Raw genomic sequence first — 20,858 nt, 5'->3', positions numbered from 1 at the left:
AGTTAACTCTGGTACAGCTTAGAAGCTGTACACAGTCCCTGTTACACAAACAAATACATGAATGAAAGCAAACAAATCAAATAGTGTAAGAGGTTTGGCACAAGTGCACAAAACGGCTGTGAAACTGAGCTACAGCAGCCTCATTGAAACAAATGACAGTTCCCAAGATACCACTGTCCTTAGTGCGTGTTCCTGACAACATCAAGATTATGTCAGTCATCGTATTATTCCTGTCCCCTCTGGAGTTTTATTGCCCAGCCAAATTCCATGACCTGTGTGAGGAGGCATCCTCCCAGCAGACTTTGGCCCTGAGGGTGCAGGGGTCCGACTGTGTCCATTCACAGTACTGGCCCCAGTTAGAGGGGAGAGGATGTGACTCACAGTCCTCTGGTCAGCTGCTGGTCAAGTGGTCTTGTTCTAGTGTTTTATTGCTATGAGTGTTTAACATTCCGCTTTATATCACAAGACCCACTGAAAAGGGAAAGAGCTCCTTTTGTTAAACAAGTGAAGTAATAAAGACATCATTGCATTTTTCTAAGCAAATGCTATAAATCCTAGTCAGGCAGGCTGTTTCTGATCCCAAGATACACAAAAACAAACATATTGAAGCACAGTAGGCTTGTGCTTTCTAAGTCACTTTCAGTTGTTTAAATTGTAGGTTCTTTTTAAACATGAAACTTGATTAGGTATTTGTAATGTAGGTCATAAAGAGATTAGGAGGTGGTTTTTCCTGTTCTGGTGAGCCCATCACAGTGTCCGGTGGGTCTGTTTTTCTAATCCCTCATCATCTCTCTATTTGAAGCTATTGTTGTCTCCCTCAGAACGAGACTTTACCCTCTCATTTCCTCCTCCTCCAGATAAACAGGACAGGTATTTTGGGTTGCGGATGTGAGCCATTGTTTTTTTTTTTAACTCCTATATGTCACTTCCTGCCCCTCCACCCCATCTCTTAACAGAATGCGGCTTCCTGTCCCAGCCTGGTTGCCTCAGAGGTTCCTCCATCACCATCAGAAATGGCCCAGGACTTTACCTTATCCCTCAGCAACATCCAGGAGGTACTCCAGACAACCTACAGCTATGGAGCTAGACTTGGACTTTGTCCAATATGCATGTTGTGAAAATGATTGGACTAAAACAGAAGCATATGGTGTGTTTGCTTCAAGCTGAGTTAATATACACAGATGGATATTTGTGTGCTGTGATTTGGGTCAATGATTGAGCAAAACCTGAGTTTGGGCCTTCTCTATGTTGTGAGACGGAGATGAAAATGAAGAATGAGCGAGTATCTTTATGCTTATGTTGCTCACTGCTCAGCTGTCTGAGCCCACCATGCCTCTGGTATCTAACTGTGTCTAGCTGAGTTGTGTCTTCGTCAGCACAGTGTACAATGTGCAGTCGGTGTGAGGCAGCGCATGTGGCAGGAGCTTTATTTCACTTGTGTTCATTTTATATTCAGTGAGTCTTTCCAGATCTTTTTTTTTTTTTTTAACTCCTATTCTCATCCTTAATCCACTGAGTCAGACGCTGATCCTGCATCACTGATAAGCCACAACTGGGATTTTCTAGAAATTCCAGAGCTGACTAGTTGTCAGGCATGGTTAGTCACACACCTAACCCTGGCTGGCCTTTCGAGCTCTCTCCTAGTGTGTTGCTATGGTCACAGACATTGAGTCACATACAGATACACATGCATGCACGCACGCAAGCACGCACGCACGCACGCACGCACGCACGCACGCACGCACACACACACACACACACACACACACTCTTCCTCAGGGCAGCCTGGATGTGACTCTTTATTAGGATAGTATATACAAATTGACGTTGTTTGAATAATGTCTTTATCTTGTCAGCAAGTCAACACAGCAGGAAATGTGGTGTCACTTGAAGCATCAATCGCTTAGACAGAATTTGTGGTGAATTTTAGTTTGGTTCCCACACTTTCTTTTGGACAAACCTAAAATAAATAGACTTAACTGTGATAAACAGTCATAAACATGAAGCAACAAGCAAGTGCTTCAAAGTTTGTCCTCCAGTATCTATTTGTTCTTAGACAGAACATAAGTGCAGGGAACATTTCAATGTGTGGTATGCTAGATATGTTATTAAGTTTTTCTGGGGAAAAAAGAACCTGCCAGAAGCCAAAAAAAAAATCCAGCTTCAATGGTGTCAAAAAGCACAACGTTTTAAGCCAATTTAAGCTGACTGGATTCACAGACAAACAATTTCTTCCAGTTTAACCCTTGCGTTGTCTTCACCGTCGTCCGTGAACTTGTCATTCTGGGTCAAAATTGAAAGATTCTGGTTTGAGCTTTTTACGACTTTTTTTAAAACTTTTTTGATGCTTTTTTATGCTTTTGGTTTTAAACGTTTTTGTCCCTCTTTTCAACGCTTTTTTAAATTCATGGCCAATAAACCTAATAAAATTACATTATACCTAATAAAAAAAAGCAGATATTATGAATTATTTTGACTAATAGAATAGTTAAAGGAACACGCCGACTTATTGGGACTTTAGCTTATTCACCGTATGTGTAAGAACTTTTGTAAGACAAGTCGATACATACCCTTCTCATCTCCGTGCGTGCTGTAACTCTGTCTGACGGTTCCAGCATTAGCTTAGCCCAGCACAGATCCTGCAGGTAACTGGTTCCAACTAGCCTACTGCTCCGAATTGTGACAAAAGTGACAAAATAACGCCAACATGTTCCTATTTACATGTTGTGATTTGTATAGTCTGGCGTGTACAAAAACAACGTAACATGAGACACAGCCATCTTCTAACAGTAAACAAACTGGGAACTATATTCTCAGACAGGCTTGCTGCGAGCATATCACTCCGCCCAAGTACTATATTCTTCCGCCTGAAAATATAGTTCCCGGTTTGTTTACAGTTAGAAGACGGCTGTGTCTCATGTTATTTTGTTTTTTATACACGCTGTGACTCTATAAATCACAACATGTAAATAGGAACATGTTGGCGTTATTTTGTCACTTATTCGGAGCAGTAGGATTACTGGAACCATTCACCTGCATGTTCTGTGCTGGTCTGATGCCGCTGGAGCCGTCAGACAGCATTACAGCACACACGGAGATGAGAAGGGTATGTATCGACTTGTCTAACTCTGGGGGTTACAGTGAATAAGCTAAATTCCCAATATGTCGGCGTGTTCCTTTAAGATCAGAGGATGTTGAGTGAATCACAGAATGGTTTATGTCAAAGTTTGGTCAGGATGCTGTTGCAGAAATGCCAAACACCATATTTCTGATATAAAAAACTTTGAAAACAGGTCAAATTTGACCCGAGGACAACACAAGGGTTAAGTAATTATCTTTTACTGCTCTTACCTAGGTTAGCTTCTTTATGGTTTTACCGTCACATATCTTGGCTCAGTTAATCTCAGGACTCTGATTTTATGAAGAATGAATTCATATTCATTACTTTGGCTCCCAGATGACTTGCAGAGGTGTGGGAGTCCAGATGTTTATGAATATGAATGTTCAATAGATTGCATCTTTTCCTGGCAGGGACAATTATGGTTTCCTGGTACTCATTCTGAGTTGTCAATTGTTACCAGACATGTTTGAGAGAGCATTTCTTTGCAGAATCTTGAGTTGGGTACTAAAGCACTGGTTATGCCATTCTGAGAACAGCATGATATCACAGATTGCTCACTTGTTATTGTTGAAATATATTGTTTAAAATAAGTGCTTTGCATAACAGGGGGAGGACCTGGAGTGTGACTTTGGGACAGAGCAGCGATATGAGGCCACATGGCTGAACAGCTCGGCTGTTAGATGCAGCGGAGTAACAGTAAGTACAGACAATGACCTCTCTAATTTTCCAAGTCTGACTAAAGATCAGTTAAGCTGTTGCTCAGTTACTGGGCATTTACTGGTTCATTGTATTCATTATTGGATTTAAGCCTCGTTTGTAACTTGTTTTTATTGCAGTTATTTAAAACCCTTGTTTATAAGTTGACTAAGAACCCATTATTATCTACAACAGCAAGAGGGAGTAAATGCATGTAGAAGCAAATTGACAAACATTCACACTGAGGAGATTCACAATCTGTTTTATTGTTGCCCCCTACTTTATTTGTCCATGTAGCTGTCTACTAACCAGAGGAGCCAGGTTTACCACCTCAACCTGAAGAGGAGAGTCCAAGGAGGGGGAGATGTCTTTGTCGACAGCCCTCAACCCATGAGAGGTAAGACATTGTTATGTATACTTAAAAAACAAAACAGTTTCCATCTGCTACGCTTCAGCTGTTTTTTCAGCTCTCCTGTATTTTCAGCGTAATTAGAAACTAGCAAAAACAAGAAAAAAATCTGACATAGCTGCCACTGTTGCTCACCTGTGAACAAATGTTTTTCTGATTAGACTGGTGGACTTGATTACACCTGGAATAAAATTAAGAATCGCTTACAGGGACAAACAGTTTTAGACTGCCTTTCACAACACATAATTTGCCAACTAGTAATTTACCATAATATCATATTCCGCTACCATCTAATTACACATAATGACTATAGAACATGGGCGCTGCAATTTAAGGTGTTATCAATGCCCCTTACAAGCCATGTCCGTATGTATTGTTGCAAATACAATTTAAGCTCCATGACAATAGTGAGATGATGAAAAGTGGTCCGCGTGTTGTTGAACTTGGCATGTTGTTTATAATGCAGCTACATGCCAATCCTTGTCTATCCCGGTCCCAGATGTGCTGTTCGCAGTCCATGTGTCTAGCATGTGAACAAAAGCCCTGGGCCTCTGCCAGACACTGCACTGTTAAGGACATGACGTTGGCTTCATAACATACAGAATCATCAAATTTATAAAAACACACACACACACACACACACACGCAATATGCACACAAATGCATGCACAGATGCACATGCGGTGATACAAATGGGATTTCTCACTGGGAGGCACATTGGAACATGAACATAATCATCTGTTTCTCGCTGGCTTTGTTCTCCTCCACTCCTCTAGCTCTCTTTTTTTCCTGGTTTATTTTTATAGCCATGCATATATCATCCTGCAAATGCTCATGCTGTTTATTCAGAGCATGCGGCCCATATGGTTCATATCAGCCATAAAAGAATTTTAGAATTCTACAGTACCTTAAGTTTACCAGACAAGGCAAACGTTGATCGGTAATGCTGTATTACCATAATTGCCTCTCTGTCTCTCCCCGATCTCTCTTCCTCCCTCTAGTGGAGGTGTACAACTGTGGAGTGGGTAGTTCAGACTGCTCCCAGTGCTGGGGCCGGGAGGATCAGGGCCACCTCTGTGGCTGGTGTGAAAACAGCTGCAGGCCAAGGGATGACTGCCAGTCAATCAGCGATCAATGTCCGGCTCCTGAGATTCACAAGGTAAGATTACACGTTAAACATGAATGCAGGCTAGGAATGGTTGCATTAATACTCCTACACCGCCAACCTCCTTTCTGTTGCCTCTAGTCTCTATTTTCAAGCCATAAAATGGTGAATCATGGGGTCACTCACATGGTGCGGTGCCCCATGCCCTGTCTGTCCAGCGTCAGCTGCTGAGGGAGTATTTGAATAGAGTCTCATTAAAGCAGTTCACTCAGTAATAACACTAACACTCACTTAGCCACAGCCCTCAGGGGACACAGTGGAGTCAATCTGCAGTCACTCAGAAGGGCATGGGAACACCTTTTGCCCTGTGGAACTACAATATGAGTGTAAACTGTGTGGATGGCTTATATGTGTAGAGCTCTTTATGTAGAAACCCACAGAAACTAAAAGAAAGCAAATGAGAACCAGAAAGGGTTTTGGATTTATGACTACAATAAAAGCAAAACCACACAGGATCTGAGTGCGGTCACGTCAAAATGGTCATCACGATTAACGGCAGGGCCTTTCATTAAACTGTTTATGGAGCTTATTTGCATGCATTGCTTGTCCAGTCGTAATGGGAGTATGTTTAGAGCCGTCTTTCAAGCCTTTTCTGCCACTAACGAACCTTATATCAGCACAACCGTAGGCAGTCATGGGAAGCACGGCTCACATGATACCCAGTCAGCTTGAACTTCCTGTAGATAAAACCTGGTCAGCCCAGGAGAATAAGCAAGCAAAACAAAGCAGATGGACATACACACTGTCTTTTTCACTCACACACACACATACACAAAATATTCCACACAAATAGGCTATATTGAAGCATTCACGATTATCCCTCATTCTTTGTAGCTGTCAGCATACTGTGACTAACAGGATGCTCTGTGAGAGTCTAACTTATGTGGACTTCTTACGTGACTGAAGTTAGCCGGGCTGAGATGCCGTATGCGTGGGTAGACCATTGTTGCAATACTCTTTCCTCTCTCTCTCTCTCTCTCTCTCTCTCTCTCTCTCTCACACACACACACACACACACACACACACACACACACACACACACACACACACACACACACACACACACACACACACTCCCACTGGCTCTCACAGGAGAGCTGGTTGGAGAGAGGATACTGGGGGCTGTGGTTCTGTGAGGTGTATGATGCAATACTTTGGCAGCCATGTTTTCCCAGAGAATCCACAGGGGTTTGAGCCCGAGTACTTTGGCTTACAGAGGAAAAGATCAACTCTCCCTAAACATTCACACACACTCACACACACACACACACACACACACACACACACACACACACACACACACACACACACTCACACACAGACACACACACACACACACACACACACACACACACACACACACACACACACATAGCCATACCCCGCAGCAGCTTGTTGTTATATAGACTGTGACTGTGTGTACAGCTAAGATAATCAAATGTGTTTTTCTTGCTCTGCTTTGTAATCTCTATCACAAGAACCAAAATATCAATATTATGGAGGAGGACTTAATTATTCTTTAAACTTTGCTACGTACCACCTAATTGTGAAAAATGCTCTCTATTTAATGCAGTGACGTAAGACAATGGAGACATTTATCATCTCTGCAGGCCCTTTATTCCCATGTTGTGTGGGTTAGTTCACTGTTTAAAAAAAACATTGATTAGAGGTACTTCAGCGTCCAAAACAGGAACTGCCAAACATAGTTTATCCACAACATGAAAAGAAAGAGAGAACAGAGGGCTCTGGGTGAGACATAAATGGTTTGGGAGAGAGGATGGAGAGGGGTACAGTATAGTGAGAAGCCTTTTCCTGTTTTTGTCCTCATGTCCTCCTTGATTAGTGTGATGCAGAGGAACTGGAGTGAGGAGAGAAAGATGAAAGCTCTGGCCTCACAGAGATCTATACGGAACAAGAACATAGAAATAAAACATATGGATTTTATCAGTTAGGTAGTTTATTTAGCACAGGTTGCATATCCGCATGTACAATACTTTTACAATATTTTTTGATTTGAATACAAGGATGTGGAATAATTTAGTCCTCAAATGCGTTTCATAGCTCCAACATTCCTTGTGGAGTTTACTTTTCGCAGAGACCCATTCACACCCTGTGATCTCCCTGGAGGCCTGGCAGAGTTTGCGCTGTAAATCAAGACTCACACACTTGTAAGAGGTGTAAATGAACAGCATGCCAGCTGATGTTTATATCCATGCTCAATGGCACCACAGAGACACACTAGGTGCTATGAGACGCATAGTGATGATAAATAACTCTGCTTACTGCAGAGCTCTGTAGAGAGGGTGGGTGCTTTTCATTCGTCTGCCATGCTACAGTATGTGTGCATACATGCTCACGCATGCATTTAAGTCGTTGGGCATTACATGTATATGAAGGAATGCATATATGTGTTTTTGTCAAAGGAAGTATATATATATATATGTGTGTGTGTGTGTGTGTGTGTAGGCACAGGGTGGTAACACTTGATATCTAAAAGCACAAAAACATTTGCATTATTTCCTGTGGCGTAGATCCCACAGAAATACTGTAAGTAATGGGTTGGTTTGTTTTCACACAATATTAAAAGTAATACACTCTTTCTTTACTTAACTGCCTTCCCATTTTAGCTGGGAAATATGGTTTATTTATCTGTGCTGTCACTCTTGCGGGCTTCAAATTATCTGTATGCAGAGCCAAATCTTGTCCCCTCACCTAGACCAAACAGAAGGGCTGTTTTCATTCTCAAGCTCGGTTTGTGATAGAGCCGGAGCCAGGGTAATAACACAGAGGGGTCACACTGACCTCAGCTCAGCCAGGGGGTCATTCAGAAAAGCATGTACACAGCTGGGCTAGCTGTGCTACAGTGGCAAAATGAGGGTAGATTGCTTCTGTCTGGGCGTCGGAGATGCTATCTCTGAAGCTGTGTTTCCGTGGTGATTGGAGAGGGGACTGTTCTCCCTTTTCTTTCCGTGGCTCTTGAATGTAGTATATATAATATAGTTAAGAGACCAAAGGCAAGGGCTGAAATGATGCGTGTGAGAATGCCTCTAAACAACAGCATAAATGGGACTAAGGAATTTGACAGAGCAGACACAGGATAACAGATGAAAGGGAATAGCTCTGCATTCATTTCCCTGTTGAGGCTTTGCTCTCTCCCCACCACCATCAGTATTCACTCTCCTCTCGACACTCAGTTCCCTAAATTGCCTTCCCACTCATCCACCTTTCTGCTGCGCTCTCCACCTCGCCTCTCCAGCCCTTTCTCTCTCACTCTGTCTGTCTCTTGTGGGATGTGAAGGGGGCTCTTAGGCTGCTCTTTATTTGCATGTGCTGTAGAGGATTAGAAGCTGAAGAGTCTCAGACTGGCACAGTTAAGAGTCTGCTTTGTGTGTGTGTATACACCTAAACTGTGTGTCAATTATATTAGATCACAGTCTTCAGCAGAATAATACTTACATAGGCCACTTGTCCTTATCTCTCTGTGTGGCAACCTCCATGTCAGCATCAGAGACAGCATCTCCATTCTCTTAATTCTCTGTCATATTCATTATCACCCGTCATCAGTGGAAAATTTTTAGGGAGGTAATCTACTTACAAGCTCTAATGTATTGTGCATATTACAGGCTTTTCTTTCCCCATGTTCATTACTTCATTCTGTCTTTGTCAGATCTCCCCCCTGAGGGGTCCATTGGAAGGAGGCACCCTGCTGACAGTACAGGGCAAGAACCTGGGACGGAGGGCTGGAGCAGTAAAGGTCTCTATTGGAGATGTGCTATGTACTCTCCGGCCTGAGCTCTACACTGTCTCTGTAGAGTAAGTACTATAACACATGGCTCAATTATGATTCACAAATTTGCATACATAGGCTTATGTCAACTGTTCCTCAAGTGTTTGCTAAAGCATAGCAGTGAGCAAACACTTTTTTCCCCTTATACGTATTTGATTACGTTTTACATCATCTACATTGTCAGAATGACAAGCTGCATGTGACAAGAGCACCTCCTATACAGAACATCATTTATATTTAAAATGCTGCTAAAATAAGCAGTTGTACTGCAATTAGGACTGCTGAGATGACAGCTTACAATTACCTGTTGTCATGGTAACCTGACGTGCTCTCAGCCAGGTGAGTGGTCAGGTGGACGGCAGGCAGAAATAGTGATCAGAGATGGAAATTATTTGTCAAAGTTAGTAAACCTTAAAGAAATCCTGGCATGTACTGTAGCCTTCATCTCAGCTCTGAATGCAGAGTGAAACCAGACCTGAACCCTTTCAGACAGTACAGTGAGACTTATTACATTTAATGGATAGAGGAAGCTAGCTGTCCCACACTGGAAGACCTTATTTGCAGGAAAAAGCATGACAAAAATTAAGTAGTGCCATGAAGTTTGGGAACCACTGCAAAATATTGAATACCTGTAATACAGGTTTTACAGTATATTTAAAAGGAAACACCACCTATTTTACTCCTCAAAGTCCGTTTACAGGTTTTGGGGGAGTACTACTGCATATATGAAAAATAGTTGTATAAAGTCTTTTGTGTCTCCGAAGGGAGACAATGAGTTGAAAAACTGCAGGTGAGAAGTTAGAAAGAAGTCACACCAAAATCTCCAACCACGCCTGGTTTTGAAGTTTTGAATGAGTTACTAAAAGTCCTCTCACAAATCACCATCATAGATAATTAGCCTCCTGCACTTCCACAAGTCTTGAAAATAGAACGTCAACCATCCCGCATGGTTTAGTTTTCATGTATTCATGAGGCTTATTTTCACAAATATTATTATGCAGCACACTTCTCATTTTAATTGACTCCATAGCCATCCCTCCGTAGCTCAGGGACCATCACACTGTCACCATGGAGACAGCAGGACCCCACTTTAACACTGGCATAACAGACCTCAATGAAAGTCAGTAACTCTACAGTTACATCCAAACTTCCATTCAGTATCTGTAATGTTCCTTGAATGGAATTGTTTATCTGGTCTTGCTCCACTGAAGCCGATCATTGTATTAAGACCAGTTAGAGGGTGACCTGTGGGTCTTACCTGTCACTCCAGCTGCCTGACACATTTCACGAAGTATGTCGAAAACAGCGAATCACATTTCACTCCAGGGGTGTTCTCATCTGGTGTCGTCATTCCTCATTGGCTCCCGAGGCTGGTTGTTATGACAGCAGAGCATATCCTCATTGCAGGAAGTGGCACTGACAAATCATAACACGTCAGTGCATCTGACAATGTCAGGACATTTGACTTTCATGAACATTCGTATACCTTTACATTCCTATCCTTGTTGGAACCTCATGTTGATTTGATTAGATATGATCATCCCTTAAAGCTCTTACAGTCACCCTTATTTTAACCTTATTTAGAAAAAAAAAGACTCTTGAAGACGTGAGGACTAAACAAAATAACCCTGTTTCACAAAAATATTTTCATTCAGAAGATCTAAAATTCAAACTGTTTCTTGCAGAAATGCCATCACACACAACACACACACACACACACACACACACACACACACACACACACACACACACACACACACACACACACACACACACACACACCGGCGAGTGACCTCATTTAGCATGGCTGTTGAGACAGGTGTCTGCTCGTGTGCTGAGAGGTGAAAGTTCACAGCTGTGTGCCACAAGAAGAATGTGCAGCACTGGAGAGACTGTGTTCCACTCACTTGGTGTCAGCATTTTAATTAATGGCTCAGTCAGTCTAGGCACACCTCATTTACTGGAGTACTTCTCTAGATTTTTGGCTCAGGTCCTTCTTGCTGCCCTACCTATCATTTTCACATGAGCCTTGAGTGGCCTTCGCCCTGTCTATTTAGCTTCACCGCAGACAACACTGTCATCCAAACACTCCCAGACATGATTGATATTGATCATTTTCATCCATTCAGGGGAAATGATCAGAGACATCTTCAAAACTAGACAAAATATCCTTCTCTGAAACCCATAAATATCTCCGTAGTGGGGTGGTGCTGGAATGTGGAGCAAGGGTCATTCCAGCCTCTGTCTGCTCAGGGAGTCTGCATGTCCTTTAAATGGGATCACATTGCATTAACATCACACACACACATACACACCAGGGCATCTGCAAGTCTGCAAAAACGGCCTTAAAAAGTTATTAAAAAGTCTTTTTTGCATGTCTTTGTATCTAGTAGCGGGCTGTTGAGAGACGTCACACACCTATAAACTAAAAGTGGGCTTGTTGCGGCAGTAGATTGTGCACAGGAGGATGTACCATCTTTTTTTCAATCACCACTATCAGACCTGTAGCAAGCACTGTCACTACTGCTACTTTGAGTTGTAGTTATAGGAAATTAATCATCTCACAATGGGCAATAGTCGGATTTAGCAGAAACTTAAATGAACCAAAATGAATTAATCATTTTTCATTGGTTAATCCATCTATCCATTTACTGCCACTTTTCTGGGTCCAGGTCACAGTAATTTCAGTAATTATGTCATTAGAAATGATTGTTGCATACTGCGGGTAGAGCTGCAGCAATTAAAAAAATAATAGATAGATAATTGATACTTTTTTAAGCAAAACTGCCAACTATTTTCTGGCTCCAGCTTCAACACGACAAACAATCAACAAAACAATCTGAAGACATCCTTGGATTTCGGAAAACTGTAATGGACATTTTTTTAAACTGTTTTTCAGATCAAAATAATCGAGAAAAGAATTGTCAGGAGAATCGATAATGAAAATAACTGCCCTTTCTGCACAGAAATACTAAAAAAGTGATATGAATGATGATAATGATAAATAACAAGGCCATATCGTCCCTACGGGGTTTCCATTATGCTTTCATACTTCCGCCGATGAGGTGTTACAAACTAACTGCATTCTATGTGGTATTAAAAATGTCTTTAAAAGTCTTACATTTAACTTAACCCTGAAGAAACCATGACACACCCAGTGTCTATGTACTGTTCAAATGCTACAGGCTTAATTCATCACACCTACTGTCTACTGATAAGCCTTTGTCTGTACTCTACAAGATACACTGTATTTTTTTGACTAGATTTTGATTCTCAGCCTGAATCCAGTTAGGCCTGGAGCAATCCTACAGGTTCGGACTGATCCAGGCTCCAGTTGCTCTTATTTCCCTCAGGCTTAAATCTGTGAATAGTCATGTTTCATTTTATTTTGCTTTCTTCCCTAAATCAGAGCATGTGAAATGACACGTTTTCTTCAAACATGCGCTTCTGCCCTCATGGCACATAACTGACAGGAGTATAATTTGAGTGTAATGACATTCTTTACCTGATGCTCCTGTAATTAAATGTAGACTAACAGATGGCTGGAACTGCAGGATATTTAAAAGTATTTTTAACATCTATTCAGGCTTATAAAGAAAATCCATGTTTTAATTGGGCTCATTAAATGCTGCAATGGTTTGGGTTCAGTTAAAACAGAACAGTTGTTGTTGTGAGTCAACCCTGGTCTCAGACCCGATGGCCTGACCCCAGCCGATCCCCAATCTGTCCGGCCCAGCCTCATCTCACCGTATGTCCTGCCAGGTCCTACTACATAAAACACAGCTCTTCGGCTTATGTAAATTCCCCACAATTCCTCTGTCAATCATCCGACAGGGTGTCAAGCTGGAGGGGGAACATGTGAGGTGATAAAGGTTGGGGTCCCCCCCCAGAACATTTATCCCAGTGAGGACCCAGAACAGTAGATCCCTGTGCCACGGTACACCACTGTGTCGTTAATATGAGACGTCCCTGTAGTGCACTGATGACACAAGGCTTAATCACAGCCAGGAGGCGAGAGAACAAGCCTTAGCAGCCCCTTAATCTCCTCTGGTCCAAGGAGTTTTGAGCCCTTACATCTCCTAATATCTGATATCTCAAGGCTTTATTGGATTCCATATGTAAATGCAATATGGTCTGATGAATTAGTTCATAACCACCATTCTCCGAGAATAATTACGTGTCTTTGTTTAGCTGTCATGATCAAGATCTCTTTCTTCATCTTTATATTGGTTCCCCTCACTTGCAATTTTAGTCTTTTTTTATTAGTTTATTAGATTACAATTATATGATGCTCTTTTGAGGGTTCTTATCCATTATCATCAGTTATTTTATGAACTGATCTCTGATTATAATGTTTTGACAACCAAACAAGGAGGTTACACTCTTTTTAAATTTCCCAGGCTGGTGTGTGTCACTGGGAGGTCTGCACATGACAGGACAGATATTGTCCTAGTGGATGTGGATCAGAGTGGGATGGGGACGTCAAAGGAGATCTTCTCATACTTAGTGAGTATTCTCCAGATATACTGTATATACCCTCCTGTTGTTCTTTGCTGTCTGTTCTGTCCGTCTCTCCCTCCACATTCTTCTTCTTCTACGCTCTCTTGTTCCTTGTTCCCCACTGGGAAAGCCTTCCCAAGTGTGTCAGTTGAGTGTTAACAGATGCGTTTTATGATTCTGAGGAATGCGAGTGTGTGGGAATCTTCAAACATTCATCTGGACTGCAACTAAGCACCATTGTCATTCTGCACTTGCTGCCAGCAAAAACAAATATGGCGAATGTTGGAATGTCCCTTTGCTCTGAATTCATCACTGGTAGAGGCGAGCAAGCCAGTATTGTTAAATGACCTCGACCCACACAGACTCCCATTGGATTTAGAGTATTCAGCTATTGGAAATACCCATGTAAGCCCTTTGTTTCTCTTTGTTTACAGATAAAGAGTTTTTTATAATTCAGTGCTGGAACGGTCTATCATTTCAGCAGTTCCTAAGAGCATCTCTGCCTGTGAGTCATCCCACAGAGAAATTACCCCGATCTTGAAGCCCCTCTTGATACATGAGGATGGAGAAAACCAAGAACAACAAACATTATGCCTCTCTGAGATGCTCATTGTGAGAGAGGTTTTTAGCGATGTGTGTTGAGGGGAAGATGTGAGAGAAAGGGAAAACTGTTTTGGAGACAGGATATGTGCCTCTACTGCATCTCCTTCCTCAAACCTTTAGACGGAAACATCTGCCTCCTTACGCCCACTCTGGCACTCAAACACACAATAGGTCTCCTCCATCCGTGCACACTGAGGAAGTGAATCCTGTCAGTGGGGATAAGAGGTAGCCCCGGAGGCAAGGTTCAATGCGGGGATAGAAAGTTCGGAAAGAGAGGGAATGCTGATGCAGAGCTGGACAGAGATATACATCTTCGCCCCAGGAACCTTTGTGTGTGTGTGTGTGCATGTGTATATATGTGTTTGCATGTACATATATGACTGTATGTGCATGCAGTTTCTCATATGTATGCATGAACATTATTGCCTCTTTGCTGTCCTGCAAGCTTGAGCCTAAAGGCCTGTTGGCTTCAACAGCAGCACTTTAACATATTGCAGCGTGGGCTGTCTTCACAGTTTTCTTCCCTAATTTACTGTAATAGTCAGCAGCTGTCTCAGCCAATCTCTAAAGACAAGATATTTGAACCTCAAAGGATGAGACAAGATTTAATTTTTTGTCAAGGAAAACATCACAGCGCACAAAATACAGTTTGAATAAATCTGTCTTTTCCTGTGACAGAAGCTGTCAGATGTCTAGTGAAAAAGATATTGTGTTGTTCAGTCATGTGTCATTTCTCTCGTCTGTATCCAGGTCCCAAAGCTGCTCTCCATAGAGCCGACGAAGGGCTCTCGTGCTGGAGGAACTATAGTCATCATCAGAGGGGAGCACCTGGACATTGGCTCTCAGGTCAGAGTCATGGTCAACAACACGCTAGAGTGCACCATTACAGAGTGAGTACACACAGCATTGTGTCATTTAATGGTGCTGTACATTTTTTCAGCGGTCACTGAAGGCTTGTATCATGTGGACGCGCCGACAATTTTGTTTAGAATTCCTTATGGGGTCAGCAGAAACTACGCACTGTAGCTTTAAGTGTCATGTTTAAAGTCAGGTGCTCTGCTTGTAGCTATAGTAATGTATAATGTATATTTATGAAAATATGCCAAACTGCAATAAGCATAACTTTAAGTCTAAGCGGAAACAGATTTGGGGTTTGAGCACTTGTAGACATCACAAGATGTGCAGTCATGATATTCACCTCATGTTTTTTTAGGAAAACAGATGAAAGCATTGAGTGCACCATGCCTCCAGCCTTACAGGCACACACTGACTCAGTGTCAGTGTGTGTGGAGTTTGAAAACCGTCCCTGTCAAAGTGCAGAGCTTAGCACCACCTACACCTACGAGAAGAACCCCACCATCAGCTCCATCCACCCCAAAAAGAGCTACCTCAGGTAGGTTGACTGTTTCTGAAGTATTACGTAAACCCAAGATGTCTTAAACATCTCAAGCTGGAGGACTCTGCGGTTCGTCTCCTAGATTCATTGACATACAGTAAGTCATTACTGTAATGTCGTCCTGATTTGCGGCAGTTTCTCCCTATTGTGTTCTAAATAGCACAGCATGTGTGTGACAGCAGTTATGCACTGCATTTGAACTGTGTTGCATTATTATCTGGTCCTCTGTTTCTTTGTTTGGTGCAGTGTGAGTGTCCCAAAAGTATTTGCATACCAGTATGAATTTGACATTTTTGTCATGGCTGAGATATGTCTCTCTCTCTCTCTCTCTCTCTGTGTGTGTGTGTGTGTGTGTGTGTGTGTGTGTGTGTGTGTGTGTGTGTGTGTGTGTGTGTGTGTGTGTGTGTGTGTGTGTGTGTGTGTGTGTGTGTGTGTGTGTATCACAGTGGTGGCAGGACCATTACAGTGACAGGCCAGGGTTTTGGTCTGGTGCAAAGTGCCACCATGGACGTCCTGGAAATTGGAGAAAAAGTAAGTAAACAGCTGAATTGTTTCCTTTTAACTTGATAAAACTCTCAAACATACATACACCTTTCAACCAACTCTACCAGGAAAGCTAATGCGCAGATTTCCCAAAAATGTCAAACTATTCCTTTAGTCATTTTAGTCACACAGTGAATTATGTTTCAGGTAGATCATGTCATTAACCATCTGATAAGTTAATGGAAAAGAATGCATTTTAAGCTACCTTGTCTTCTCTGGTCCTACTTCAGCGCTGCACAGTGGTTTCCCCCTTCACGATCACCTGCCCATCCCCGGCGTCCAGCCAGTCCCTGCAGACCTCAGCGCAGTTTATCTTGAACGGAATCCTCTACACGGGTGACAGCCCCTTCACCTATGATAGCGAAGAAGAGGAGGAGGAACCTCGGAAAGGTCACTTCCCGTTGGAGTATGTGGAGGACCCTCAGTTTTTCACTGCCAACAAAGAGAAGCTGATTAAACACCACCCAGGAGAGCCACTGACACTCATCATCAACGTGAGTGACACTGCTGAGACAGGAAGTTCAGATTAGTGCTTCATTGGTTTTCTGATGAAAAGCAAATGTTCACCTCTAATCGGATAGAATGTTGTTTTATTGATTACATACACTTTATATTGAATGGTTCAATATAACTGCAGCAATAGTTTGCAGTAGCACTAGGGTTGTATCATAAATTAAACAAGAATTTAATCTGCATGTCGAATCTTAATCTTTTTGAATTACTTAACAATTTAGGTTAAAGTGTTGAACAATTTTAAGTAACAGAGATTATAATATTTAAAAAATGTAACTTACATTTTTGGCAGATAAATTACATAATTGTTATTTGGCTAAATTATTACCTCAATATTTCTGTGCATATCACAGTGACAATGCCGATCTTTAGCAGGTAATGTTAACCATGTTTGCCATCCTAGCTTGGCATATTAGCATGCTAACATATGCTAACTTGCACTAAACACAAAGTACAGTTTAGGCTGATGTCATTAGGTTTGCATGTATTTGGTCTCAAACCAAGTATTGGACAAATTAAAAATTTGACCTGATGATGGAGCTAGATGAAAAATCAAAGGATCAACGTAATAACAATTTATCTTGAGGGGAACATGAATGTCTGCATCAAATGTCATGTCAATTCATCCAATAGCTGTTGAGACCAAAAATGTGGACCTCATGTTGGTGCTAATTGACAGGTCAGGGGATTACTAAAGGAGGATACATCCCCTGGGGAACATGAGTGCATAACTGTCTGAACTATCCAATCGTTTTTTGAGATATTTCTGGACCAAGGAGGTGGACCAACCGGCCAACCAACTGACATTGCTTCTACCTAGAGCTTGCGTTTTATATTTTGTTAAACTTAAAGACACTATCAGTGGGGCGACCTCTAGCTCACCCAGTAAGAGTAAGCGCCCCATGTAGGCTGAGTCATTTGCAGCGGCCCAGGTTCGAGTCCGACCTGCGGCCCTTTGCTGCGTGTCATCCCCAGGGCCGTACTGGGTACTCTCTCCCACCTTTCCTGTCTATCTGCTGTCACTATCTAATAAAGGGACAAAGCCCCAAAAAATAATCTTAATAAACAAAAAAAAAGATACTATCAGCAGAAAACACTATTATAGGCTATTGACAATCTTGGCTTTCAAAAACCCATATTCAAATTCTACATAGAACAAGTGATGGTATTCTCTAAAGGTTTCTTGGCTCCAAAAGCTCCGCTGCTGTAAGCAGACTGTACCCACTGTGAACAGCAGACAAGTCTGAGCGTTCCTTTATTCATATTCACATAAACCAGAGGCACATAAAGCACATCAAAGGCCCGTCCGCTGAGACATGTTGATTTCAGTTGGGGGTCTGAGGGGGGGGGAAAGGGTGCAGTGGCAGCTCAGTGGGAGGTCCCATGTTCCTGTGGTCTGGCTGATCTAAGCACCTGTCTGCATGGATTCATCACCCGAAAAGGCTGTGGGCTGTGACACCGTACGACATTCAAATGCTGACAGCACAGACAGGGAAGTTTGAACAAGATGCAGCTTCCTCTTGATGTGTTTGTGAGTGTCAGGATGAGGCCCCTGCGGAATCGCTGCCTCAGCCTGTGTACTTCGGCAACTCATCTGCTGTTTCCTGTTTTCTTAAGGAAGGTGGATTCCACTTGTGGTGGACATGAAGGGGGGAGGAGGCTGGAGACAGAATGTGTGTTGTTGTTTAATAGGGAGCTTGTTAGTCCTATATTAAGGACCTGAGCTGGAATGTGGATGGATTTTGTTTGCTTTCATCCTGTTTTGGTCCAATGAGTTTAAGTGTGAACATGTTGTATATATGTTGTATAAAGTATGTTTTACAATATGCTCAAACATATTTTGTATGATAGTTTGATGCACTTTTTGTTTATATGTGTATAATGACTGTGTATGCATGTGTGTTTTTGTGTGTACGTGTTTTGTCTGTGTTAGGAAGCATTTGTTGACAGAGACCCATGGGGTGGCATCCTGCAGTAGGGACAGGACAGGATCCTAAGGGTGTAGTCAAAGCAAGGAAGCACACTGGGGATAAACACACACACATACTTCCTTACTCGTCATTCTTATATAAAAGGGAAATTGCAGTTTCATACAAATTGAGTCTTATTTTCATAGTTTTTTTGCATCACTCCTATATTAGTAATAACACGGTACATACAAATTTAACTGTAGAGTTCTAGGAATACTGTAACATCCTGAAAAAGAAGACTGACAGGGCAAGAAACAAGAGCAGTCAGATTATTTTTAGCGGCTGTTGCCATAATTTTAAGCCGAGAAAGTGTGTCTGGCAGTCAGGTAGAATGGAAGGCGAGGTAGTGGTGTTTTTAGCAGCTGTTGCCATAATTTTAAGCCACGAAGGTGTGGCTGTCAATCGTGTAGAGAGGAGGGCGAGGTAGTGGTGTTTTTAGCGGTTGATGCCGTAATTTTAAGCCAAGAAAGTTTGTCTGGCAGTAGGGTAGAGAAGACTGCAAGGTAGTGGTGTTTTTAGCGGCTGTTGACATCATTTTAAGCCGAGATAGGGTGGTTGTCAGTCGGGTACAGAGCTCTGCGTGAGCATGGGCTTTTATGACTGTCAACATAGCCAGCATCTAACGTTAGCTACTCCGCTGTGCTGTGGGGTAATGTCTCGCTATGTGAGACTAGCGTCTAGCAACATTGTTGGAAGCGCTCTCAACCTGGCAACCACCGTGAACTTCGAGTCTGGGGAGGAGGGGCCGGGGAGATGACTCTCTCCAGTATTTTGAATTTGGACTGTAGTAACTATTTTAAATGCTAGCTGTCAGTATTACATATTGAACCTTTAAGGGCTATTTCAGTGATTTAGTATTGCACTTCTTGAAAGTGTGGGGACATAGAGACACAAAAAGAAGAAGTTCCAAAAACACTGGATCCTACATTTCCCATAATGCAACATAATAGAATCTTTCATTAAACCCTCCTTGCTTGGTAAACGTCTTTCAAACTCCATGCCCCACAGGCTTTCTTTTATGTTGTCTCCAAACCCATGTTGAGATTACTCGTCACAACTAGCAAAATGTACTTCAAGTGTAAAATCGGTGAAGTGCCCCCTTAATTAAACCAGAAATTAGCAGTGATGGGTTGGGCTTGGATTGACACGGCAAGAGAGTTGGATTGATAAAAAAATAGCTGTGCAGCTTAGTCCAACAGGCTCCTGTAAAGGCCCTGAGAATGTTATTTTGGGCAGAGGCAGGGATGACTATCAGCGGGTTTGTTTGTAGAAACTTCTCTGGCCATGTGAGAGAGGCAGCGGGAATGTTTGCTGTTTTACGCTGAACCTGAGCCCAAACTGGATGACTTTTTTCCTGGCTTCTTCTGTGTGACCGCTGCATGACAGGCCTGCCGCAGCTCTGTTTCTGTTTGTGTGTGTGTGTGTGTGTGTGTGTGTGTGCACGTATGTGTAGGTTAATTTCATAAATCTTATTTGTGCCTCTTCAAACCACCTCTGGTCTCTTACAACCGACGGACCGACTGCTGTTTTTGTTCATTTCTGGCGCAGAAAGGACCAAGCGATCTGGACCTGGTGCCGGAGGAATACTCGGTGATGATTGGCTCCTATCCCTGTAACATCAGCTTCCACAACGACCAGCTGTTCCACTGCACCATCAATGGACTGCTGAGCTCCAGCGAGAGAGAGCTGCCTGTCACTGTAAGTATGCAAACATGTAAAACACGACAATAAAATACAAATACACATGAAAATATTGCTGGATAGACCCTGATAATTTAAGGATATCACCCATCTGTCACACAGTACTCGTAAGCCAAACATTTAGGCAGAATCCAGACCATCTGGGATGTTTATTGAAACAGATTTGATTTGCACAGGTCCATGCACTGTCAGTGATATGTATGTGTGTCTCTCTCCAAGCATTATGAATGGTTTGTAGTCTCTGAGCACGCCACCATGAATCAGCAGTTGAGCCGTCACTCTGCTCCACAATGCTGCAGAACAACAGTGAAATGTTTACTGTCCTTTATCTCTTTAATCCTTTATCAGTCGGTCTTTCATCGCCAACACAATCACCTATCACGTAGACACTATCTGCTCACAGTGAGACCTGAGTCTTCTGACTCAGCCATGATCTCACTCCTCGCTTGTGTTT

At 42.4% G+C, this 20,858-nt stretch overlaps 1 protein-coding gene across 1 annotated transcript in view; it reads left to right on the top strand.

Moving 5' to 3' along the window:
- The window catches only part of plxnd1 (plexin D1), a 65,335-nt gene that overhangs the window by 23,501 nt on the left and 20,976 nt on the right, over positions 1-20,858 (top strand). The window contains exons 9-19 of the mRNA XM_028582171.1: positions 957-1,055; positions 3,728-3,817; positions 4,115-4,214; positions 5,228-5,385; positions 9,059-9,204; positions 13,579-13,684; positions 15,032-15,171; positions 15,495-15,674; positions 16,124-16,208; positions 16,451-16,714; positions 20,252-20,401. Of these exons, the coding sequence (XP_028437972.1) occupies positions 957-1,055; positions 3,728-3,817; positions 4,115-4,214; positions 5,228-5,385; positions 9,059-9,204; positions 13,579-13,684; positions 15,032-15,171; positions 15,495-15,674; positions 16,124-16,208; positions 16,451-16,714; positions 20,252-20,401 (1,518 nt within the window). The remainder of the gene's footprint in view (positions 1-956; positions 1,056-3,727; positions 3,818-4,114; positions 4,215-5,227; positions 5,386-9,058; positions 9,205-13,578; positions 13,685-15,031; positions 15,172-15,494; positions 15,675-16,123; positions 16,209-16,450; positions 16,715-20,251; positions 20,402-20,858) is intronic.

Source organism: Perca flavescens, chromosome 7 (genome assembly GCF_004354835.1).
Source record: "Perca flavescens isolate YP-PL-M2 chromosome 7, PFLA_1.0, whole genome shotgun sequence".
Taxonomy (NCBI): Eukaryota; Metazoa; Chordata; class Actinopteri; order Perciformes; family Percidae; genus Perca; species Perca flavescens.
The sequence above is the reverse complement of the archived record's forward strand: the minus strand, read 5'-3'. Positions and strand labels throughout refer to the sequence as shown.